Source organism: Heterodontus francisci, chromosome 8, assembly GCF_036365525.1.
Source record: "Heterodontus francisci isolate sHetFra1 chromosome 8, sHetFra1.hap1, whole genome shotgun sequence".
In the NCBI taxonomy this organism is placed as follows: domain Eukaryota; kingdom Metazoa; phylum Chordata; class Chondrichthyes; order Heterodontiformes; family Heterodontidae; genus Heterodontus; species Heterodontus francisci.
In genome coordinates, this window is record NC_090378.1 from 57909150 (window position 1) to 57935133 (window position 25984).

The 25984-nt window shown below is 42.9% G+C and overlaps 1 protein-coding gene across 8 annotated transcripts in view; it reads right to left on the bottom strand.

Annotated features, from left to right (window-relative positions):
• Positions 1-25984, bottom strand: part of patj (PATJ crumbs cell polarity complex component) — a 472630-nt gene that overhangs the window by 285301 nt on the left and 161345 nt on the right. For all 8 annotated transcript variants that reach the window (XM_068037182.1, XM_068037186.1, XM_068037183.1 and 5 more), the window contains 4 exons: positions 25030-25335; positions 21186-21309; positions 4204-4399; positions 1878-1997 (listed from right to left, as the gene is read on the bottom strand). In XM_068037182.1, coding sequence (XP_067893283.1) covers positions 1878-1997; positions 4204-4399; positions 21186-21309; positions 25030-25335 — 746 coding nt within the window. The remainder of the gene's footprint in view (positions 1-1877; positions 1998-4203; positions 4400-21185; positions 21310-25029; positions 25336-25984) is intronic.

The window sequence follows — 25984 nt, forward strand, 5'->3', positions numbered from 1 at the left end:
TTTGCAAATAAATTCAGAAGTATGGACAAATGTGCAACAATCCAATGTAATGCATAGCCCAGGCTCTAAATAAGATACTGGTCTAACCTGCCTTTCAACGATTAATCAATACACACCATTGTTAAAAGCTTTTACATAATGGCTATCAAGAATTCAAGGCAATGCATCAGCAGTGCCCATAATAGCCACTTAAGCTGCTGCAATTTATTCCATTACAGTCTAAGTTCAAAGCCGGTCACGAAACATTTTTTGAATATGTGCTTTGATATGCAGATTAGAGATTATGATCCACAGTAGGAATTTGCGTTTAATGTTTTTCCACAGGTAATTTGGAGCTTCTATCATATGTGCAAAAATAACTATTCAGATGTTGAAAAATTGTAATAATGCACAATTTTTATGTTTGGAAACTACATTCAATTTTGCTTCACTACAGATATTGACGCATTAAAATTACTGCAAAAGACAATGTTGTACTTTATTCAAGAACATTAACAAAGCTACTGCTTCAGTACATTTCCTTTACCTATTTCATAACACAAAAGACCACAATACTTCCGAACGATATTACCTGAAGTTATATTATGCAAAGTGCAAATGAATATTGTTACAACCAAGGCGGGATGAGAGCACTGTCTTTCTCCAGTTCCACTTCTCCCCAGGTCACAACATATATTTAAATGTGTACCCAGTTACCGATGCGGCCAATTATATACTCTATTTTAGTTTCAGAATCAAATCCACCAAACAGGTTTCTTTAATAAACAATAAAAGTATGAATTTATTATAAAACAAGACTTAGCCAATAAAGATGCAAAACGTTAACACATAGTTTGAAAAATAACAGTAAATATATATATTTCCCTTCTAAATACCCAACAGACACACACACACACACACAGAAAAAAAATGCTTTGGCCAAAGTACTTGTTAATTCTTGAAGAAAAAGGATAAAAGATGTTATGCTCCAGATGGCATACAGTCTGGTGTCAGAGTGCACAGGTCACTGAGATCTTTTCAGAAACAGTTCGTTCAGGAGATGTCGAGAGGAAGTCTTCCAAAAGCTTCTCAAGAGAAATGCGGCATCAGGAGTTACAGCTATCACACACTGAATTTTTGCAGGGTTTCTCAGAGAGGTGGAGAAAAGATGAGCTGGGTGTTTTTTTCAGCAGGCTACATACCCAACTGACTCAAAACAGTATTCAAAAATGAGACGCACTCTTGAGCACCATAAATCTTGACATGTCACTTCTCTTGTAAACAACTCCCATGGTCAGAAGGCACCTGCTGTTTACCTAGCTGAAGACATGTGACAGCCAGTAAATGTTGTTTTTAAACAGAGTTCTTCCAGTGACGCTTTAAAAAAGTCAATGTCCAGCATCTATGAAATCACTTCAATCCTTGAAATCAATTCAATTCCACAATTCTAAAACACTAGTCCTAAAAAACTACTAAAAAAATGGAAGTACTCGCATAACAATATGCACACTAAAAAGGTGGAATGAACACTAGGCACCTCAATCCAGGTTTGCTGTCTAAACCCATGTCCACCAACTGGAAGTATGTTAAAATTTTGCATAAATATACACATCTATGTCATCAATGTAATCTTCCTTTAAAAGTCATATTGAGAATATATGACATAACTTCATAAGTGTGAATAAATTTGCCTCATAAGAAAAAGTTAAAATTTTTTAAATGTTTTATATATAAACTGTTGGTACTTTAAAATAAAATGTCCAGCTAAAAAAAAATTGTCTGTCTTTCAAAACTTACAATAGGATTCATATAAGGCATCTTGAAATAAAATTTCCAACCAAAAACATTATTTAAAATTTGTTGTCTTTCAATACCTAGAGCATGATTAATGTAAATACCTGGCAGCAGCTTTCGTCCTGGCCTCTGTTGCCAATATTGCAGCACTGCTGGGTCTGGTTTGTTTTGATGCAAAACATCTTTTATAGTGATCCACCTCTTCTGCAGGTACGTAAGTAATCCTAAATTCCCCACCCAACCCAAAAGAAAGAAAATTATTAAACAAACACTTCTAATTAACACATTCAAAGGTTGCACCATGATAGCCCATGAAAACCTGGTCTCCACAAAGTCCAAACCACCAATAGCTCAGTGAATTTACAGAGTAGGTGGTCCTTACAAATCATGTCATGTGATCCCTAGACTAGCTGATTTGAGCAGTAGGAGTGCTAAAATTTGCTGTAGCACCATGAGTTTGGATGGGGGGGGGGGGGGGGGGGGGGCGGGTGGCGCAGAAACAAATTAACTATTGTTTTTACTCACGATTTCTATTTCACTGAAAATGCATGTATGAGGACAGGATTAAGATTGGCTCCTCAGGATCAAAACATTGCTGACATTTAATATCAAGCCTCATAAACTGTAGTCACTTGGGAAAACTAAAGCTCCCAGAGGGTGGCAGGACAAGCAAAGGGGTGGTGTTTTCAGTTAGGAAGGAAGAGGATAAAATTGCCATGCTTCCTCTTAATAAATATATTTATACTCTGGTACTCGTGAGTTAACCTCACTCTCAGCCATGATTTCAATGAACCTTTTTAAAATTACCATAAAAAAGCATTTATTCTTCTTGACTTATAGTCCCCTAACATGCATCAAGCTCAACACTTTTGGAAGGCACGTAAGCACTGAGAAATGAGTGATTTAAGGACCAACAAAAGTTATCTTAGGCCAAGGAAAAAGACAATGGGTAAATCATTTTCTGATACATAACATCACAGCTTGCATTTATATTCCAAGGTGTTTAAAAGAGGTGCAATCTGACAAAAGATGATGTTGAGCCAGAGGAGGAGATATTAGCAGGGCTTGTCAAAGAGGTGGATTTTAGGAAACCCCTTAAAGGTAGGAGAGGGAGGCTGAGGGGGCAAGGGGTCTACAGAGGAAATTAATTAAAAGGTCTAACGATTTGTATCAAGTTAGATAGTTATTTGTGTCTGAAGGTAGAATTCGTTGACCCTATCGCTAATGAATGTGTTGCTTGATATGCTGTGGAACATATATCTTTGTTATCAATGGGTAAGTTGACAATAACCAGATAAAGAGTAAGAACATTCCCTTTGAGTTATGGCTATCATAGCTTATGTCAAGAGTTGATCAGACTCCATTTGAATGATCACACTCATGTGAAGCACCTTGGGATACTTTTCTATGTTAATTGCATTGTGCAAAACGAAGTTGTTGTTTGAAGCACTGGTCAGATCTCATAATATCTTCAGCGACTGAGTAGCATCTTGAGATTCAAACACTGGATTTTCAACAATTCTATTTGATGTTTCTCATGAAACACTCAATTTTTTTCATTGCAAGATTCTGGTATTGGCCGCCATTAACAGAGCTGTAAGCATAGAGTTTAGTTTTAACTTATTGGGGAGGGGAGAAATGAGGATACCAAAATTAATTTTCAACGCTGCATTTATATCTTGGACAGATTCCATGACGTATAATCTACCTTCCAACATTAGCAACACATTTTAGCACAGCTCTCAAAAAGGCCAATCTCACAACAATGCACCAACTGTACGACTCTATCATAAACATTAATTAAGAATTCCATTTAATTCGAGGAAAATGGCTTTGCTGTCAAATAAAAACCTGCAAACTGAAATTTAGTTGCAATATTCTAAACAATTCTTTCCATCCCACAAACTGAAGCATAAAGAGTTGTGTATTTTGGATTACAAAGACAAGTGAGGAAGATACGATAGCGACATTTAAGAGACATCTTGACAAATATATGAATAGGAAGGGAATAGAGGGATATGGGCCCCGGAAGTGCAGAAGGTGTTAGTTTCGGCAGGCATCAAGATCGGTGCAGGCTTGGAGGGCCGAATGGCCTGTTCCTGTGCTGTACTGTTCTTTGTTCTTTGTTCAAATGAACCACAAAACAGAAGGTATCTACTAAATTGCCTTCAAGCATCTCTTCTCGATTTGACTATTCACAAAAATATAATATATTCATTTTACAAACAATACCTTCTTGATATTAGTCAAATGGTCCAGGTTTGTAACAAAATCGTGAATAGATCATATTGTTATGAAACTGGGACAATATACACTACTATATTCAAAACCATAAATATGTTATAGCAAGTTGAAGGTGGCGAAAAACAACCACAATCACAGCACAATACTCACATGATCAACCACAAATACAGCACAAGAAATACTCACATGATTTCTTCAGTTAAGGCTTGATTGGCAAACACAAAATGCATCTGAGCAGAATTTAGACTACTTATGGATTCCTTGTTCACTGCAACAATATAATCTCCTTCCTGGAGTTGTCCATCTCTTCCAACAGCTCCCTCAATATCAATGTGTTTGATAACTGCCCCAGGTCCTCTGTGATCACCTTTTACGTTCAATCCTAGGTAAAATAATAAAATTCAACATATGGATATTTAGTTGCAACTTAACAGAGTAATCCAATGGAGGTTGAGAAGGTCAGCATGTTATATTTGGCACAGATTGGTTATGTTGTAAGTGCAAATATATTAATATATATAAATAAAAGGAAAAGCACAATTCCAAAAACCACAAACTACCAAATTCAGTGTTATGTCAGATGTGTGATGCAGTTCGCAGTCACCTACAAGGACTTTTACATGGTAATAAAAAAATTCTGCTTTAGCAAATGAAAGCAAACAAATAAACAAACAGGAGCTTAGACTGTCTGATCAGCATTATGTTAACACTGTCAGTTTACCATTTTATGTAAGCGTGTGACTGCCAGAACTGAAGTAATCCCAAAGAGGAAATCCAGAATAACAGGAGAGAAAAGTAGATTAGATGCATTTCCACAGACACTGGGACCGGGATTTTCTGCTCCAGCCATTGTGGTGCACCCTACCCAATGTTCTGTGGAGTCACAGCTGTTTCCCACGTATAAAAGTAGGTTTTGGGGGGGGTGGTGGGGGGGAGGTTGCTGGTGCTGAGAATGGCTGTATAGCAGGGTGGTATGACTAGCAGCCTTAGAAATATACAATATTACTGGCTACATTTTCGATGAAAGACACTAGCAAAATTATCTTTGACAAACTTATTAAAAAGTTGAATATAATTGAAAATATTACAGACTAGAAATAGAGATGACTGCACATCATTGCAATAAAGCTCATTAGAGGTGGTAAGGTAGAAATTTGTCATGGTAGCACCTGTTTTACAGATGGAAAAGGAGACATAAATAATCTATTTTGCAAGACCATGTCCTGCCTCCCAAGGAACTGTCGGCCAGGGGCTGCAAGAAATACAGAATCTGTTACAAACTGTTGGATTGCTTGTGAACTAAAGTAACCTGGGCTCAGACACTGGCTTGTGCTGGTAAAAACCAGTTTGAACTAATTAATTTATGTGACAAGACAAAGGAGAGATCACAGGAGTAGAGCCTTATTTGGACACGGTGTGATACCAGGGTCTTTGGGCCTGGGCCAATAAGGAGAAGATACGAACGAGGTGAGCAAGCTTAAACCAACCGGAAAGAGACAGCATAGTTTTGAAGAGATAAGAAAGAGAATAAGTATAGAGAATCTCGGGCATAGAGCCAGCGAGAAACTCCGGAGACCAACCACCACGCAGGAAGACCCTGCATGAGCAACGCGGCGACGACGTAAAAGAGAGAGAGAGAGAACGGAACGCCTGGCCAGCGTCAGCTCTCCCCTTTTTCGGGTACTATCCTTTGTTTTCTGTGACTAGGTCAGGGAAATGTCAGAGGAACCTAGTGGGTGTGCTTATTTGATTCTAGTTAGCTTTGTTATTAACTGTATAACCCAGTTTGAGTTGCATGCTTTTGTCTAACCAAGTGTATAAGCCTTATTCTTATATTGTACAACAACGTGAATAAAGTAAATTGATAGTTAAAGAAAGGACTGAGTTTCCTCCTCTTTGTACTAAGCCATTAACCGTACCCAGTGGATTAAGTGGAGGGTAGCTCTCCTGTAACCCCGATATCCCAAACGCCCAGCCTGAGCCTGAATTAAGAGGACTTAGTCCCATGTGACGGCCAGGATCAAGTGAGTGAAGGGAATAAAGGGGCCAAGGGGGAGTCGACTCTGCGCCACGGTTTACATAACACCTAGGCTAATTTTCATGCACTAGGCCCATTATATCTGCTCATAAATGGCTGAACACCTGCTTTAGAACACCTCAGGGAATTTGGGTTGCTCTCAGTGCAGCAAGCAACATGCCTGCTCCACTCAGGTTTTTCAGGCATTGATGCAGCCTAGCAAGCAGCGACACCAGAAAGATAAGCTTTTTTAAAAAATTCACATGAAGCCAGGAGGAGCAGCAATAATCCTCCCAGCTCCACACCATGCCTGGAGGCTGCTCCTGACTTTAATTGATTGCCCTTGCCCCCATGCCGCTGCTGGTGAGGCAAGTGGCCTGAAATTTATTTTCCCAAATGGATGAAGTGCCTGAGGAGGCAGAACAGGCACCAGCAGCTCACCAAACAGATTCAAATGAGGTCCAAGGCCATCAATTGGGGTCGCTCTGTCTATGGAGGAAAACTAGCCCGGACAAGACTATTTTCTAACTCAGTCTCTGAATAATACCACTTAAATATGGTATCTGACGACAAATAGAAACTTTCACTATTCATTTAGCATTATACCTAAGTTTTGTTTCCAAATTCGCTAATGGAGAAAGAAGCATAAAAATATTTTAGGGTTTTCTGAAAAAATGCTCTTATTTTGCAGAAATTGAGATTGAAACAATTCTAGGAAAACAGAAAAAATAATTTCTTCACTTACTGAAGTTGGTCATCAGTGAAAAAGCATCTCACAATGGTCTGACACTCTGCTAACTTTCAGACAGCAGCTGACTTTTTTAAATCATAGATGTCCAATTGCATTTCAAGCTATAGTAACCAACTTCTAATCCACTCCTTCACATACAGGCACCAATGAAATTATCCATTTAGAATATTCCTATTTAAATGTTAAAATTTACAATTAAATCATCAACATTTCCAGCGCTAAATGATGGAACATAGTTCAAAAATAAAGATCCTATTAAGTTTATTAGTAATTATGTGTTTAATACAGAGATCATTTTGCATTATTGCATCCATCACAGAAGATTGCAATTTGCCATAAGAGTTGGCTTTATTTCTTCATCTGTCAAGTTAATGAAATGTCATTAAAGCAAGAAAGAAAGTAACACTTCCTCCTACCAACCAACCCCCACTTTATTTTGTATACCTTCATTTACAGCTCTTACTCTTGGTAGATACTTTGCCTTTCAACGCCTGATGGCCTCAATACAAAGGCATGAAACAATGTTGAGGAAAATACTGGTGAATGAGGGAGCAGCTACTCAAAAACAAAATTACATCAAATGAACAATTATCACCCTCATCTTGTCTGTTAAATTTTAAAATGTCATGGGTATTGTGTGCATCTACATGCAAATTCAGTATAATTCAGAGATTCAGAGTCATCTTTGGAGGATGAAGAGAGGACATTTCATAATTCTAAAATAATAAAACTGAGAACACTTTCCCTGAAAATAGAGTATAATTAAATGGGGCATTTCAAATGCGATAGTATTTTGCACTTCATATCCCTGATAATGTATTCTTGTTACGACGTTTCTCAACAGTGAGTGGCAATAGGGTTGGGGGAAGTCTGATGTGTTCAGTGTGGTTGTACAGCAGAAAGCATGCTCACTGGATTAAACTCAAGGTATGGTAATTATCTCCTGCTTAGTCAACGTGAAATTTCACAGTCTCACTTTTATGTGAACGGGAAATTTAGAATCAGTCACACCCAGAGAAAACTTTTTTTTAAATGTCTGCAGCTCTTTCGGCACACCATCACCCCCATTATATACCCTAAAAATCACAAAAATGTATCCTTCCAACTAGTATGCCATTTAAACAAATAACCCAAAACAACTTTCTCCTCTCTTAGGGGTTTCAGATTTGTCCTTTACTTTGTACTGGATCTTGATTCTTTCAGCTGGCCTTTGGTCCCAATGCCAGAAGCTGTGTGTGCATGGTTTGAGTCTTTTCCTCTCCTCCCAGACATGTTCAGCCTTTCCTATACAACTGTTACCCTTGGTTGATTATCCCCTCTCTCAACTAGCTACTGGGCCACCATCTGTCTTCCTGTATAACTATAGCACCGCACACTGCACATATATCGCCTTTCAGACATCTGCACACCCATTCTTCTTCCAGGCATCTCCTGCTTCTCCTCCCAGGATGAATATATCAGTAGCAATAATAGCTATAATGACTTCCTCATATCCCTGACGCAATGCGCTGCTCTCTGCCAGAGATGTGGCAGCATTTTCTGCACAACAGCCTTGGTGTATCCTGTCATCCTCCCCAATCCAGTGGTTGCCCAGGGGTCTGTGCTGGGGCCTCAACTTTTTACAATTTATATCAATGACACACTCCCATCTATTTCCGATAACCCTTGATTCCCTTCCTTAACTGGATGGGAATGTGGAATTCGAAACACAAACTGATCAGCCATGATCTTATTGAATGGCGGAGCAGGCTTGAGGGGCCAAATGGCCTACTTCTGCTCAGAATTTGCATGTTCGTATGGTTCCAGACATCCCTTTGAATGCTCCCAAACCACAGACCTCGCCTCCCCACTGGGTCCACAGTCGACCTCTTCTCAGTTGATGCTCACACCCTCTTTAAACCTAGAACATATTGGCTACCATGTTTTTGTGTAGCCTGTTTTATAATGAAGGCAAGAGATAGAACATAAAGTAGTATGCATGAGAAATGTGATGGTAGCAGACCTCACCACCACCCGCCCCTTCCCTCTGGCTTACTTTCAAATTTTCCATCTGTCATATGTAATTACAGATAGTGTATTGGTCTTTGAACTTAAAATGGAATTCAGTTAACAATTTTCCCAAAATAATTCTGTTATTTGTGGGTGAGAAAATTTGACAATTCCCAAATATCTCTAAAGACAGTTATGGAGATAAGTTCCTTCCATGAGTTTTGGAGAAGTAGCAAACTGATGCCTCATAAAGATACTTACAATTTAATAGCATTCAAATGGTTCTTGCAATACTGCTATATGAAAGCTTTCAGTCTCATTGGTGCAACTAACAGCTTTAGTGAAATAATTAGGGCGGCACAGTGGCGCAGTGGTTAGCACCGCAGCCTCACAGCTCCAGGGACCCGGGTTCGATTCCGGGTACTGCCTGTGCGGAGTTTGCAAGTTCTCCCTGTGTCTGCGTGGGTTTTCTCCGGCTACTCCGGTTTCCTCCCACCACCAAAGACTTGCAGGTTAATAGGTAAATTGGCCATTATAAATTGCCCCTAGTATAGGTAGGTGGTAGGGGAATAGAGGGACAGGTGGGGATGTGTTAGGAATATGGGATTAGTGTAGGATTAGTATAAATGGGTGGTTGATGGTAGGCACAGACTCGGTGGGCTGAAGGGCCTGTTTCAGTCCTGTATCGCTAAATAAATAAGTAAGTTCCCCTCCAAGTCACACACCACCCTGACTTGGAGCTATATCGCTGTTCCTTCACTTGCACTGGGTCAACATCCTGGGCCTCCCTTTCTAACAGCACTCTGGGTGGACCTACACCACATGGACTGCAGGGGTTCCAGAAGGCAGTTCACCACTACCTTATCAAGGGCAATTAGGGATGGACAATAAATGCTCACCTTGCCAGCAACACCCACATCCCATGTACAAATAAAAAGGTCATGGGGCGGTTCTGCTTCAATGTAGCAACTTTGAGCTAATCCTCAACAAAGCCTATGGCAGGTGGTGAGGAAACCAACAAGAGGGAAAAATCACTAGACCTTGTACAGACCAAGCTACCTGTTATCTATCCATGACTGTATTGGTAGGAGTGACCACCGCACAATCCTTGTGAAAACCAAGTCCCATCTTCACACTGAAGATACTCTCCATTCTGTTGTGTGGCACCACCACCGTGCTGGATGGGATAGATTCAGAACACAACTGGCAGCTCAAAACTGGGCATCCATGATGCACTGTGGACCGTCAGCAGCAGCAAATTCAAACACAACCTGTAACTTGATGGCCCAGTATATCCCTCACGCTACCATTACCATCAAGTCAGGAGATCAACCCTGGCCCAATGAGGAGTGCAAGAGAGCATGCCATGAGCAGCACCAGGCATAGCTAAAAATAAGGTGTAAACCCAGTCAAGCTACAACACAGGATTGCATGCATGCCAAATAACGAGCTGGATTTTACAGTGGACGGGGGGGTAGCCGTTCACTGACCGAAAAGTCAGTGGTGATTCTGCCTCTGCTGGGCCTGAGGATCCAGACTGGATTTTACAGTCCCCGGGCCCTTAATTGGTCTTGGGCAGGACTTCCACCTCATGGAGGCAGGAAGTCCCGCCTAATGAAGCTGCCAGCCGATCAGTGGGCCGGCAGCACCACCGGGAGAGGTGACCACTGCTGGGACTGCAACTGAGCTCAAGGATGAAGATGACGGAGAGCACCGGAAAACTGCTAAGTTTTTGGGGCCTTGCCGGGGGCAATTGGTTAGGCCCCGGCGAGGCAAGGGGTGTCAGTTGGGGGGGGGGGGGGGGTTGCGTGTTGGGCGCTGGAGGCAGTTGGGACTTGGGGGGGCAGCTCTCCGTTGGGCACAGGGTGCCCAAACAGGAGGGCCCCCCCAGGCCGTCAGTAAGCCGCTTAGTTTTATCAGGTGGCTTTTCTGAGGCCTCAGCTGCCCACCAGCTAACAGTAAAATCCCCATGGTGGCGGCCCTCAAGTGACCATTAATTGGTGACTTAAGGGCCTTTATTGGCCTGGGGCGGACAGGCCCTTTCTCGCTGCCACCGCCACCCTGTGTAAATTGGCAGCGGAGGCGGGAGCGGGTCAGGAAGGGACCCGCCAGCCTCCCACTCCATTTTACGCCCCCCACCCCCCACCCAGCCTGCTCTTTTGTGGGATTTAAAATTCCAGCCCATGGAAGCAGCATGCAATAGACGGAGCTAAATAATCCCACAACTAACGTATCAGAGCAAAGCTCTGCAGTCCAGTCGTGAATGGTGGTGGACAAATAAACAATTAACAGGAGGAGGAGGCTCCACAAATACCCCCATCCTCAATGATACTGAGTGCGACCGGCAGTTTAAAAGTGCAGCAGCAGCGAGAAGGAGTGATACTGAGTGGGACCAGCACAGGGAACGGAGAGCAGTCGGAGCTGTTTAAGAGCAGTCCAGGCACAAGAGTTTTTAAAAATAAAGTCAACAGTGGCATCATAGGAAAGCTGCAAGGTGATTGATTGGTGAGTAACTGATGTTAAGGAATAGCTCTAAATAGCTGGCTTAGTAACTAAGGTAAGAAAGGTCAACAGTTTATTTTCATATATAGTAAGTCCTGTTTTTTAGGGAGTTGTGTAATAACAAGGACCAGGGAAGAAGGGCCCGAGAGTAATTGATATTATTTGATATTAAGCATCTTCCAAAAGGTTTAATTTGAAGGGTTAAGTCATGGCAGGAGAGCTCAAAGCCGTGGCCTGCTCCTCATGCTCTATGTGGGAAGCCGGGAACAATCTCAGTGCCCTGGAGCAGCATGTGTGCAGCAAGTGTCTCCAGCTGTAGCTCCTGGAAGCCCGGGTTTCAGAGTTGGAGCAGTGGCTGGGGACATGTAGAGCATCTGCGAGGCGCAGAGTATCATGGATATCACATATAGAGAGGTGGTCACACCGCAGGCTCAGAATCCACAGGCAGGAAGGGAATGGGTGACCACCAGGCAGAGCAGGAATCTCCTGTGGCTATTCCCCTGCGAAACAAATATGCTGCTTAGGAAACTGTTGGGGGAATGGCCTCTCAAGGTAAAGCAGCAACAGCCCAATTTGTTGCACCATGGTTGGCTCTGCTGCACAGGGAAGGAGTAAAAAGTGCGGGAATGCAATAGTTATAGGGGATTCAATTGTAAGGGGAATAGACAGGTGTTTCTGTGGCTGCAAACGAGACTCCAGGATGGTATGTTGCCTCCCTGGTGCTAGGGTCAAGGATGTCTCAGAGCTGTTACAGGACATTCTGAAGGGGGAGGGTGAACAGCCAGTGGTCGTGGTACACACTGGTACAAATGACATAAGTAAAAAAAAAAAAGGATTAGGTCCTAAAACCAGAATATAGGGAGTTAGGAAGTAAGCTGAAAAGTAGGACCTCAAAGGTGGTGATCTCAGGATTACTACCAGTGCCACGTGCTAGTCAGAGTAGAAATATCGGGATATATCGGATGAATACTTGGCTGAAGAGATGGTGTGAGGGGAAGGGTTTTAGATTCCTAGGACATTGGGACCGGTTCTGATGTCCTAGGGGGAAGTATCTGCCAGAGTGGCTGGGGAGGGTTTAAACGAAGATGGCAGGGGGATGGGAACCTTTGCAAGGAGTCAGAGGAGTGGGGGATCAAGGACAAGAACAAAAGACACTAAGGGGGAATAAGAAAAGTGATAGTAGGAGAAATCAAGGGCCAGAATCAAGCAGGACCACAGTGCAAAATAATGGGAAGGGGACAGGGAATGTTAAAAAGACAAGCCTTAAGGCTTTGTGCCTTAACGCGTGGAGCATTCGCAATAAAGTGGATGAATTAATCATGCAAATAGATGTAAATGGGTATGATATAGTCAGGATTATGGAGACATGGCTGCAGGGTGAACAGCGATGGGAAATGAACATCCAGGGGTATTCAGTATTTAGGAAGAACAGACAAAAAGTAAAAGACAGTGGAGTTGCTTTGCTGGTTAAAGAGGAAATTAACGCAATAGTGAGGGAAGATATTAGCTCTGACGATGTGGAATTTGTATGGAAAGAGCTGAGAAACACTAAGGGGCAAAAAACATGAGTGGGGGTTGTATATAGACCCCCAAACTGTAGTGGTGATGTCAGGAATGGCATTAAACAGGAAATTAGAGATGCATGCGATAAAGGAATATCTGTAATTATGGGTGATTTCAATCTGCATATAGATTGGGCAAATCAAATTAGTCATAATACCATAGAGGAGGAATTCATGGAGTGTATATGGGATGGTTTTCTGGACCAATACGTTGAGGAACCAACTAGAGAACAGGCCATCCTACATTGGGTATTGGGTAATGAGAGAGGAATAATTGACAATCTAGTGGTGCGAGACCCCTTGGGGATGAGAGACCATAATATTATAGGATTCTTCATCAAGATGGAGAGTGACGTAGTTGATTCTGAGACTAGGGTCCTGAATCTTAATAAAGGAAACTACGAAGGTATGAGGCGCGAGTTGGCTATGATGGATTGGGAAATGTTACTTCAAGGGATGACGGTGGATAGGCAATGGCAAACATTCAAAGAGCGCATGGATGAACTGCAACAATTGTTCATTCCTGCCTGGTGCAAAAGTAAAACGGGAAAGGTAGCCAAACCATGACTTAGAAGGGAAATTCGAGATAGCATTAGATCCAAGGAAGAGACATACAAATTTGCCAGGAAAAACAACAGACGTGAGGACTGGGAGCAGTTTAGAATTCAGCAAAGGAGGACCAAGGGATTGATTAAGGAGGGGAAAATAGAGTACGAGAGTAGACTTGCGGGGAACATAAAAACTGACTGTTAAAGATTCTATAGGTATGTGAAGAGAAAAACACTGGTGAAGACAAATGTAGGTCCTTTACAGTTAGAAACAGGGGAATGTATTATGGGGAACAAAGAAATGGCTGACCAACTAAATGCATACTTTGGTTCTGTCTTCACAAAGGAGGACACAAATATCATACCAGAAATGTTGGGGAACACAGGGTTTAGTGAGAGAGAAGAACTGAAGGAAATCAGTATTAGTAGAGAAATGGTGTTGGGGAGATTGATGGGATTGAAGGCTGATAAATCTCCAGGGCCTGATAATCTACATCCCAGAGTACTTAAGGAAGTGCCGCTCGAAATAGTGGATGCATTGGTGGTCATCTTCCAAGATTCTATAGACTCGGAACAGTTCCTACAGATTGGAGGGTAGCTAATGTAACCCCACTATTTAAAAAGGGAGGTAGAGACAAAACAGGGAATTATACACCAGTCAGCCTGACGTCGGTAGTGGAGAAAACTCTAGAGTCCATTATCAAAGATTTTATAGCAGAGCACTTGGAAAACAGTGGTAGAATTGGACAGAGTCAGCATGAATTTATGAAAGGGAAATCATGCTTGAAAAATCTACTAGAATTCTTCAAGGATGTAACTAGTAGAGTTGATGAGGGGGAGCCAGTGGATGTGGTTTATTTGGACTTTCAGAAGGCTTTCAACAAAGTCCCACATAAGAGGTTAGCGTGTAATATTAAAGCGCATGGGATTTGGGGTAGTGTATTGCGATGTACAGAAAATTGGTTGGCAGACTGGAAACAAAGAGGAGGGATAAACAGGTCTTTTTCCAAATGGCAGGCAGTGACTAGTGGGGTACCGCAGGTATCGGTGCTAGGACCCCAGCTATTCACGATATACATTAGATGAGGGAATTAAATGTAATATCTCCAACTTTGCAGATGACACAAAACTGGGTGGGAGGGTGAGTTGTGAGGAGGATGCAGAGACGCTTCAGGGTGATTTGGACAAGTTGAGTGAGTGGGCTAATGCATGGCACATGCAGTATAATGTGGATAAATGTGAGGTTAAACACTATGGTAGCAAAAACAGGAAGACAGGTTATCTGAATGGCTATAAACTAAGAGAGGGGAATATGCAACAAGACCTGGGTGTTTTCGTATACCAGTCGCTGAAGGCAAGCATGCAGACGCAACAAGCGGTAAAAAGGGAAAATGGTATATTGGCCTTCATAGCAAGAGGATTCGAGTACAGGAGTAGGGATGTCTTGCTGCAATTATACACGGTCTTGGTGAACCCACACCTGGAATATTGTGTGCATTTTGGTCTCCTTATCTGAGGAAGGATGTTCTTGCTACAGAGGGTGTACAGCGAAGGTTTACCAGACTGATTCCTGAGATGGCGGGACTGACGTATGGGGAGAGATTGAGTCTGTTAGGATTATATTCGCTCGAGTGCAGAAGAGTGAGGAGGGATCTCATCGAAACCTATAAAATTCTAACAGGACTTGACAGGGCAGATGCAGGAAGGACGTTCCCGATGGTGGGGGAGTCCAGAACCAGGGGTCATAGGGTAAACCTTTCAGAACTGAGATGAGGAGAAATTTCTTCACCCAGAGAGTGGTGAGCCTGTGGAATTCATTACCACAGAAAGCAGTTGAGGCCAAAACATCATATGTTTTCAAGAAGGAGTTATATATAGCTCTTGGGGCGAAAGGGATCAAAGGATATGGGTGAAAGCGGGAACAGGTTACTGCATTGGATGTTCAGCCATGATCATAATGAATGGCGGAGCAGGATCGAAGGGCCGAATGGCCTACTCCTGCTCCTATTTTCTATGTTTCTACGAACCCCAAGAGAGAAAAGTCTCCACAGCGAACAAGGTTTAAGAATACTGGGCCCCAACAAAAAGCAAGATCTACCTACAATCAAGGACTCTACAGTGAGCTCGAAGAGCCGTAACAAACACTCTTCAGATATTGCCTCAAACTTTTCCACTTTATTTTTCTTCTGCTCTTTTCTGTCTCTATTTGCATGTGTATATCGCATATGCATGCTAGCGTGGGCGCGTCGTGGGGGTCAACCGAATTCGAGTTTAAGTTTAATAAATTTCAACTTTTCTTGTTTAAACTTAAGAAAGCCTGTTTGTGCTGGTTTCTTTGCCGTATAATTGGAAAGCAGTGAACGATTCACCACAGTGGAGCTAAAAACATGGTATTTTAAAAAATTAAACCCTGTTACACTAAGACCAGGTGAAGGCTGAAATGGAACCCTAGACCTCTTTCTCACCTGATTGTAACAGGCAGAATACGCCACAAAGGTGATGAGCAAAAACATTCACCTACTTATAATTGGCAACACTCGCTATTGATTCATTGCTGAATGGGGTCCTTCAACAGATGTCAGGCCCCTAATTTACATATTTAAGGAGCGTTAAAGCTGTTTCAAATACATATTGGAAGGCAGATTGGGCACCAGCTGTCACAATGCTAAATTGGCATGCTTTATGCCCAAATAATAGGCATAACATATACCAATTTCCAAATCCAATTGTTGTGCCTGAAATGCTATTGCAATTCTTGAAGTAATGAGTACAACTGTTGCTCTTGTCAGTCCCTTGAAATGGAGGCGACGTCTGTTTGGCTTCATGATCTGTGTGTCCTCAGGTGACTCGGCAGGCCAACCCTAGAGCTACAGGTCTTTGGGCAGAGAGGACAAGAGTTGCTCTGAGGAATGGGGATTCTCAAGCCAGGGTTCTGCTCACTCTCCTTCCACTTTCGTCACTTCTCCGCAGCAGAGTTTATGTGGTCAGTTTCCAACTGTGTTGCAGCTTGTTGCCACAAGGTATGGTTTGTGGCAAGTTCTTCCCAAACACCGATGTCAATTTGTCCCCTTTTAATGAGGCCTTCAGAGTCTCCTTAAAACGTTTTCTCTGTGCTGCTTGATATCGGGTACCATCCTTAAGTTGTGAGAAGAGGACTTGCTTTGGAAGCCGATTATTTGGCATGCAGATGCAGTGTCCAGACCAGCTAAGCTGATTTTGCATAACCATGGTTGCGATGCTGGAGGAATTGGCTTCAGTGAGGATGTTGGTGTTTCGTCGCCTGTCTTCACACTTGACTTTGAGTATCCTGTGGAGACACTGCTGGTGGGATTCTCCAGCGCCCGAAGGTGCCTTTGGTAAGTGATCCAAGTCTCATGCCATATAGGAAGAGGGTAACAACAGCAGCTTTGTAGACTAAAGCCATTGTATTCTTTTGGAGATCTCTGTTGTTGAAGACCCGGTTGCACCATTTTTTGGAAGGTTGCGCTAGCACAGCTGATTCTGTGCTGGATCTCCACTTCGATGGTGATTTTTTGAGAAAGGCAGCTGCCAAGATATGAGAAGTGTTCAACAGGGCTCAGCTGAGTAGTACCTGGCCACTGGTACCAGTCCTCGCATCCCAGGGAGACAGACTGGTTGTGGCTCACAGTTTGTCTTTCCACCATGGCCGTCCCAGCTAAAACCTGTATGAGGTGAGCCTTTTACGCTGATCTGGGTGGATCTAGTGGGGTAAACCTCAATAAAAACACTTTTCAAGTCTTCAACTGTGGAACAGACAGATGAATGAGGTGCGTGTACACATCAAAGGCTACGGTGGCAGATGAAGGCTGCATTGGGATTGACACTCTCCAATCATCATGGCTTGCCATGCCATTGTGTAAAGTTTGCCAACCCATCAAGTTTGTGCACTTATCAACTACGCACCGACTTCCTCACATTAAAAGTTGACATGCATTGTCTTCTGCCAAGGACCCCGAAAGGCCCTATGATGATGATAGAGTAGCGTTGGAGACAGGGCTGTGGAGCTGGAGTTCACTAATCTCAAATCTGCACATAGGCAGTGGATGCCTGATGGTTGCTGAGCTCTTGGATTTGGGATACAAGTAGCTCCCCAGTAGCAGCATTCACAACTGAGCAGTCCTTTATAGGATCCCCTCTGCTCACCTCACTTGAGGAAGGGGCTAGAAAAGGTGCTTCAAACATAGGCTGACCCAAACTGTTCTGACTGGGGAACCCCAACTGGTGGGAAACACACGGTCGAAACACACACATAAGCCAACAAAACCACATGAATTTTTGTTTTTGGAATGTGTATACCCTTATGGACTATCAAAACAGTGAATTCCCTGAAAGGAGAACCACCACAGTTTCGCGGGAGCTTGTGAGATAATAACATCGATATTGTTGCTCTCAGTAAAACCTGACTCCCTGCAGTAGGCCAACTTAGAAAGGAAGGAGGAGGATACACTTTCTTCTGGAAGGCGAAACCAGAGGATGATCAGCGCATCCATGGATTTGGTATCGCCATCAAAACTAGAATGCAGATTATACTTAAGGAACTTCCAATTGGCATTAACAAAACAGCTCATGACCCTACGCCTTCAGCTTAATGGAAAGTAATGGACCACAACGATCAGTGCTTATGCTCCCATTGTCTATTCTATTGCCAAAATCAAAGAGCTCTTTTATGCAGATCTGGAATGGCAGCCATCTCATAACAAAACAATTTGATTCTACTGGGAGATTTTAATGCCAGAGTCAGACGTAGCTACACCACCTGGAAGGGCACCATTGGGGAAAGGAGCAGTGGGGAAAACAAATGCCAATGGTCTCCTCCTCATCAAGTGCAGTGAACATACGCTCACCATCATAAACACACTTTTGTCAGAGAGATAAATACAAGACAGCATGGAAACATACCGCATCCAAGCACTGACACCTCCTGGACTATGTCATTGTCCGACCACAGGATAGGAAGGATGTGCACATCACCCGAGCCATGCAGGTTGAAAAACGACTGCTGGACAGACCACAGACTTGTACACTCCACCCTGAGCATACCTCTGCCACCCAGACACCAAAGATCCTCAAAGAAAACCAGGAGAAGATTTAACATCCATACTCTCTAGGATATAAAAACCAGAGAAAAATACCAGGTGCAGCTTTTTTCCCATCTTGCTCTCACAAGCTCCAATGATGCCAGCGTGGAAAGGCTTTGGGACAAGATCAAATCTGCGATCCAAGAGACAGGTACCCAAATCATCAGGTTTGAATCTCACAGGCATCAAGACTGGTTCAACAAGAATGATAAAGAATATGCAAACCTTCTCGATTGGAAATACCAAGTCTTTATATGTCAAAATCAGCCTACATCACAGCAGAAATGAGAATATTTACTACTCACATCCGAAGCTCAGAGATTGATACATGTCATCAAGAATAAGTGGTGGGTAGAGAGGCCAATGAAATTCAAAGCTACACAGACCAGCATGACATGCGCAGCTTCTTCAAGGCCACCATGACCACCTACGTCCAAAACCCAACAGTCCATCCCCCACTCCGAGCTGAAGACAGCAATAGTCTTCTCAAAGACGATGCAGCCATCCGAGTCTACAGTATCGGACAAAACCATCAAAAGAATCCTTCAACAGGTTGAAAGATCAAATTTGGGTATGCTGTCAGCATTTGCTAAGATACTAAAGGCTATCCAACAGATGAAGAACAACAAGACATGTGGTCTGGACAACATTCCTGCAGGAATCTGTAAACTCATGAACTATCGCTCAGATTCTCAGACTTTTTTTTTTACAAAAATCAGCGAAGAAGAGGTACCACTTCCTGACTTCTGCAATGCCATCATTGTCTCATTTTTCAAGTGGGAGCTATTGATGTATATCCCTTCTGTCCACTGTCGGTAAGATTTTCACAAGATCTTTATCACTTGACAAATCCAAGAAAAATGTCTGGAACAACGCAAAGAGCTCTACATGGCCTTTATGGATCTGTCAAAGGTTTTTGGCTCCATCAATCATGAAGCCCTATGGAAAGTTGCCCAGAGACTTGGATGCCCAGCAAAATTTGTTCATATGCTGCGACTTCTGCATGACAGCTACCATTCTTTGCAATGGATTGGAATCCAAGCCCTTTCGTATCCAGACAGGCGTCAAAGCAAGACTGTGTAATTGCGCCTACTCTCTCTACACTATCTACCTCAGCCTGGTCATGCAACTCATTCGTGACCAACTTCCACAAGGTGTCATAATTGAGTTTCAATTCGACAGGAAGTTTTTCAAACTCAACAGACTGAGAGCCAAGACTAAGGTAACCCTCCAATATAACCACGACTTACATTATGCCGGTGACTATGCAGTTGTGGCCTACGCTGCAAGTGACAGTCAAACCACAAATAACCTCTTCAACTCCGCATGCAAATGGGTTGGTGTTTCACTCAAAAACAGCAAGACCAAATTCCTCCACCAGTTCTCCCCCGGACAAGACTCCACACCTCCAGCTAACGAAATTGATGGGGAGACTTTTAGAAGTAATTGAGCATTTTCTCATCTCTCTGCAGTTGCTTTTCTCAAATGGTCACCATCGAAGTGTAGATCCAGCGCACAATCAGCTGTGCTAGCACAGCCTTCCAAAGATTGCACCACTGGGTCTTCAACAACAGAGATCTTCAAAAGGGGACAAGGCCTTTAGTCTAATATGCTGTTGTTGTCACCACCCTTCTATATGGCAGTGAGACTTGGGTCCCCTACCAAAGGCCATTTCGGGCGCTGGAGAATGTCCGCCAGCGGTGTCTCCGCAGGATACTCAAAGTCAAGTGGGAAGACAGGAGAACAAACCCCAGCATCCTCACTGAAGCCAATTTCTCCGGCATCGCATCCATGACTATGCAAAATCAGCTCCGCTGGCTTCTGAAGCAGGTCTTCTTCTCACACTTAAGGAAGGCACCTGATCTCAAGGAAGTCAGAGAAAATATTTTGAGACTCTGAAGGAAATAAATTGACGTCGGTGCATGGGGGCAACTTGCCACAAACTGCACCATGTGACAGTGCCTCATCCAACAAGTCGCAATACAGCCAGAAACGGACTGCATAAACTCTGCTGCAAAGCGATGAAAGCAGAAGGAGAGCAGAAGCCTGGCTTGAGAAGCCCCCTTCCTCAGGGCAACTATTGTCCTCTCTGCCCAAAGATCTGTGGCTCCAGGATTGGCTTGCTGAGTCACCTGAGAACACACAAGTCACGAAACTTGGCAAATGTTGTTCTTGTTTTGAGGGAATGACAACAAACAACGTGTTATCGAGTCATAGAGAGATAGAGCACTGAAACAGACCCTTCGGCCAACTGAGTCTGTGCCGACCATCAACCACCCATTTATACTAATCCTACATTAATCCCATATTCCTGCCACATCCCCACCTTCCCTCAATTCTCCTACCACCTACCTACACAAGGGGCAATTTACAATGGCCAATTTACGTATCAACCTGCAAGTCTTTTGCTGTGGGAGGAAACTGGAGCACCTGGCGGAAACCCACGCGATCACAGGGAGAACTTGCAAACTCCGCACAGGCAGTACCCAGAACCGAACCCGGGTCGCTGGAGCTGAGGCACTGCGGTGCTAACCATTGTGCTGCCCACTAGCCACTTTGTTGCTAGTTAGGTTTTTGTTAAGTACTATTGTTGAAAATGTTTGAGCATTTTTATATTATGGATGTATGGATTGATTGAATGAATGAAGACATAGTGACAACCTTACACAATTACATTAAGTTATTTAAAATAAGTCAAACCTAGATCAAGGCCATTTCTAATAATGGTGACAGTTCTTTCATAATCTCCAGACATCATCCCTTGGTCACTGCCTTCTGTATATGTGGAGGAAGACAAGAAACCTCCAGTGAACTTCCCTTCACCCTAAAAAGACAAATACATTACCACATTTCGTCAGCAAATTACCTTGAATTTAGTTCGGACATCAACACATAGATTTAGATAATTTCAGTATGAAGAATACATAGGATTGGATTTTACCAGGGCCCTGACGTCGGGCTCCGTGGCGGAGGGTGGGGTGCTGGAAGATGGTTCCGCCAGAGACCCGCCATGGAGCCCAGGCTGGGAGGGCCCGGCCTGCCCGGCGGTGGCGAGGCTCCATGGCGGCCCCCCTCCAGCTGGGCGATGGGAACTGCATTTAAATTAAAATAAATACATTAACATAAACATACCTCGAATCTTCCGAGCCCGCCAAGATCTTCAGTGAGGCGGTCGGCACTCCCACAACTTCACTTCCCCATCTTGGAAAGCAGGGCCTGACACTGGTCAGGAAGAGGGGGGGTGGGGGGGAGAGGAAATGGGGGATGGGGTCAAATACATGTAAGGAGTATAGGGGATGGTGGGAAGGGGTGAATTTTAAACTTTGTGCAGTCTTGGGGGGAAAGTCACATTCCAAAGCTAAGTGTTTTTGGGGGGGGGGGGGTGTGCAGGAAGGGCAAATACTTAATGTAATTGCTATTGGGGGGGGGGGGGGGGGTGACAATGGGGCATTAGAATTTATTTGGTACTTTGGGGTGGGGGGGGGAGGGGCGGGTGGGTGTGAGGATACTTCTTTAAAAATTCAAACTGACCGGCAGGGCTGGCTGCCCTTTAAAAAGGCGCCACGCCTGCGCACAGGCAGCTGACGCCATTGCCGGCGTCAGAAAGCCTGCCCCCTCCACATGATAGTGGCGGGGGGCGATGGGGGGAGGGTGGCCATCCTGGCTATTTAAATGAAACGCCATGCAGGAGATTGCGACGGCTTTACTCCCACAGCCGGAGAGTGGCGGCGGGCTCTTAAAATCCTGCCAGAAAGTGGAAATGGCATCTATCACATCCATTTCAATCTTTACTCATGGTGTTGGAGATTTTAGTACATCCTTTATTCATATTCTTGAAATAATGAAATATGTTTACATCATTAATTATGAAGATTATTAAATCTTATTCACACATCTCATGAATATTTATATTCAAACAAAAATCACAGCTACAGAAAGTCAATATTTTTTAAAATTTTACTATCATCCTTAGAGCCTCAATAGAAGTTTTGTGCAACACTTCTGAAGTGTATTTAACAGATTAAATTATTTTTCATTCAATAAAAATCTATGTTAAACAACATTTAACGTGGTATCTCCTGTTTAAAGTGAAGAGATTCAAATACAATTTCTATTTCGACATGCTGTGATATCAAAGGAAATCAGTCCTATAATGCACATTTCTCTTCACTGTACATAGCATCCAAAAAGATAACAAACATGCCCATGATGAACCCAGGATTGGCCTGGATTTTCCTGGCCCTATCAGAAAAATGTCCTGGAGGAGGCGGAGAATTGCCGCCTGTCCTAGTGATCTCAGCTGCACTTGACCGCACTCTCCTTGAGGGGGTCAGGGTGAGGATCCCACTTCTGACTGTCTCTTTACCACTGGGAGGGAGATAAATATTGCCAATCTGCAGCAACTTTGAGTGCCAGAAGCACATTATTTCAATTCGGGGGGAGACAGCGAGAGTGAGAAGAGGGGGACAGAGAGAGTGAGGCGTGGACAGAAAGAGAGAGAGAGAAAGAGAGAGAGAGTGTGAGAGTGAGTGAGTGAGAGAGAGTAAGCGAGCGCAAAAGTGAAAACAAGATGAGAGAGGGAGTATGGACAGCACAAGAGAGTTTAGATATGAAAGAGAGAGAGAAGGGGGGACAGAGAGTGGGGGGGGGGGGGGAACAGAGAGAGTGTGAGAGTGAGAGTGAGAATGAGTGAGTGAATGAGTGAGTGTGAGAGTGAGTGAGCGCAAAAGTGAAAACAAGATGAGAGAGCAAGTATGGACAGCACAAGAGAGTGCAAACATGAAAGAGAGGGAAAAGGAAAGTGATGAGCGAGAGGAACAGAGGAAGAGAATGTATCATCAGCCATTGAGCTGGAGCGAGAGCTCAACTAAGAAGGGAAATGGCAGGAGGAGTAGCAATGTTGGTCTGCAAATGGTGAAAGCCCCAAGATTTTCTGAAACTGAAGTGAAGGTCATCTTGATGGAGACAAGGGCAAGGAGAAAGGTTCTTTGGCATCCAGGAACAGAAGCCTCAGAAGATGTAGGTTCAGGCAGTCAACACCACCTTAGCAATGACAATTCAGTGTCATAAATATGATAATGCTTTGTTAGGACCATGCAAGTGAAGGAGCAAGTGTCCAATGCAGAACTTGAAATAATGTTAGAAGTGTAAATCAACTCCACAGGACTACGTAGTCTGAAAGAACAGACGAATTAGAGTTATTAAGTACAAGATATCTTCACCAAATCCCCCTCCACAGCTCTCATCCAAATGTCCTTCTCTTATCACTGCACTCTTCAATATCACATTTCCTGTAGAGTTTAAATTAATAGTCAAGGGTTTGTTGCATTGTCTGTATCTAAAAGATACAACTGACCTCAGTTAAATAAAATTGTCCTTGGCCTTATTGGCTGTATTCGCTGTTTCTGCCCCTCCAAGGAGAAATCCTCATGAGAGGATATTTGAGATACTATAAAGTTGGATAATAGTTTCTGAAAGCAAGGTAAGGGATAATCAAGGGCTTTATGCAGATGGAACACGCCCTTTCTAGAGGAATAAACTGACTTAATCTCCTGGGAGTCTTCATCATGATCAAAAAATTTTGGTCTCTACTTCCTTCCACTTCACCTTCTGCAGTTCAAAGAGCCAATTAATTTCCAATGGCTTAATGAAGGAGGACACAGGAAGCAACTATAACTTTTACAACCCTACTGGACTGTACTGTAGGACTTCCTTAGACCTATCCAGGCAAGGGACTTGAGAATTCCAATTCTAATGCCTCTGTCCTCAGATGGAGCCATCAACTATAGCTGAAGTAACCACTGTTACCAGCTATCCTGACACACTGCTCTGATGAGCACTGCACACATCCTGGATTGCCTGAGAATAAAAGAATCATGTTTGCGTCCTGGGTAGCATACACTGACGTAAAGAATGAGGTGGCTTGCATTCTTCACAATCTATCCAGGAAGCTGTCATGAATCATTTAAATTAATGTACTGTTCATGAAATTGATGGCATTCTCACACAAGACACTTATTGCCACCAGAGTGGCATCAACGGCATCCTGCACTTAAAGGAATCAAACCACTCTAAAGAAGTCAATTGGTCTCTCTCACTGCTTTGCTAGGACCATGGGGAATTAATAAACTGAGAGGAATGCCTGAACAGGACACTCATCAAAACGATGGTCGAAGGTGAATTGGATGGACCACAGTCTTTATTCACCTAGAAACTTCCATGTTCTTAGCATACCATCCTGTAGTGTTCTGGCATTAGTGCAGTACACTTTTAAAGAGAAATATCAAGGTAGTAATTGACTAAGGTACAGGGACAAGTAAAACTTAGCAAATAAATAGATTAAAAATGTGAGCACCATGCTTTTCTCCAAAAGGAAACAAAGTTACAGGAGGATATTGCCCAGGTTGTTCAAATTACTATATTGCATGTTTCCAGGTTGGGGTGAATCAACGTATTGACAGTCTGAGTACTGTAAATTAAAAAAAGTCAGTAAGTAGTTGTGACATGGCAGGAGCATATTATGCATCAATAAAGTTATTCTTACCTCTTTTGCATTATTATATTGATGATCAGTTGTATCTGTTGGGTCTGTGGGCTCAGAATATTCCAACTGATCGTTCATATGCTGCTTGTTAACATTTTCATAGATCACTTGGTTCAGCTCATTCTCATCATCCACCAACATTTCCTGCTGTTCACTGCTCTGACTCCATTGACCTCTTGTGAAGCCTTCAGTTGTCCAAAATTCAGCTTCATTGCCAGCTTTACTGGGATGTAAATTCAACAACGATAAATGTGTCTTAGGTTCATCAACTAGTTCTTCTTCAGAAAATGAAGCATCCTCAAATTCCTTTTGGTAGCAAATAAGAAACATACTGCTAGATTAAGTTTATTTGAAATGTAATAATACATTTAACTTAGGCATTAGCATAGAAAATCTGTCACTGACCTCTTCACAATAATTTTGAATATCAAAAACTATTTTAGTTGAAATAAAGTTTGATAAGGAAAAATATGATGGATTTGAATTCTAAGTGCAATTCTGCAATCTATTTTCATATGCTGTGCCATATTTTCTCCTGAGCTCTAAACGTTAAAACAGCTTGGTGTAGTTAAGAAATCCATGTCAATTCTAATGATAAATGGGCACTCTGAAAAAATCTATTTGTTGCAAGTACTACTAGTTTATACTTTATTAAAGCACTGAACTATATTTGTTCAAGCAAGTACTGCATTTTATAAAAGCTTTTCAACAGGAAAAGCAGATATAAACAGAAGCTTCAAAACAGAGAACACCAAGTTAACTCGGAATAAGCCTTCAAGAGACAATACGTTATATTGATGCTCTGGAATATTCTTTGGCCTCCTTATCTCGAGAGACAATGGGTAAGCACCTGGAGGTGGTCAGTGGTTTGTGGAGCAGCGCCTGGAGTGGCTATAAAGGCCAATTCTAGAGTGACAGGCTGTTCCACAGGTGCTGCAGAAAAATTTGATTGTCG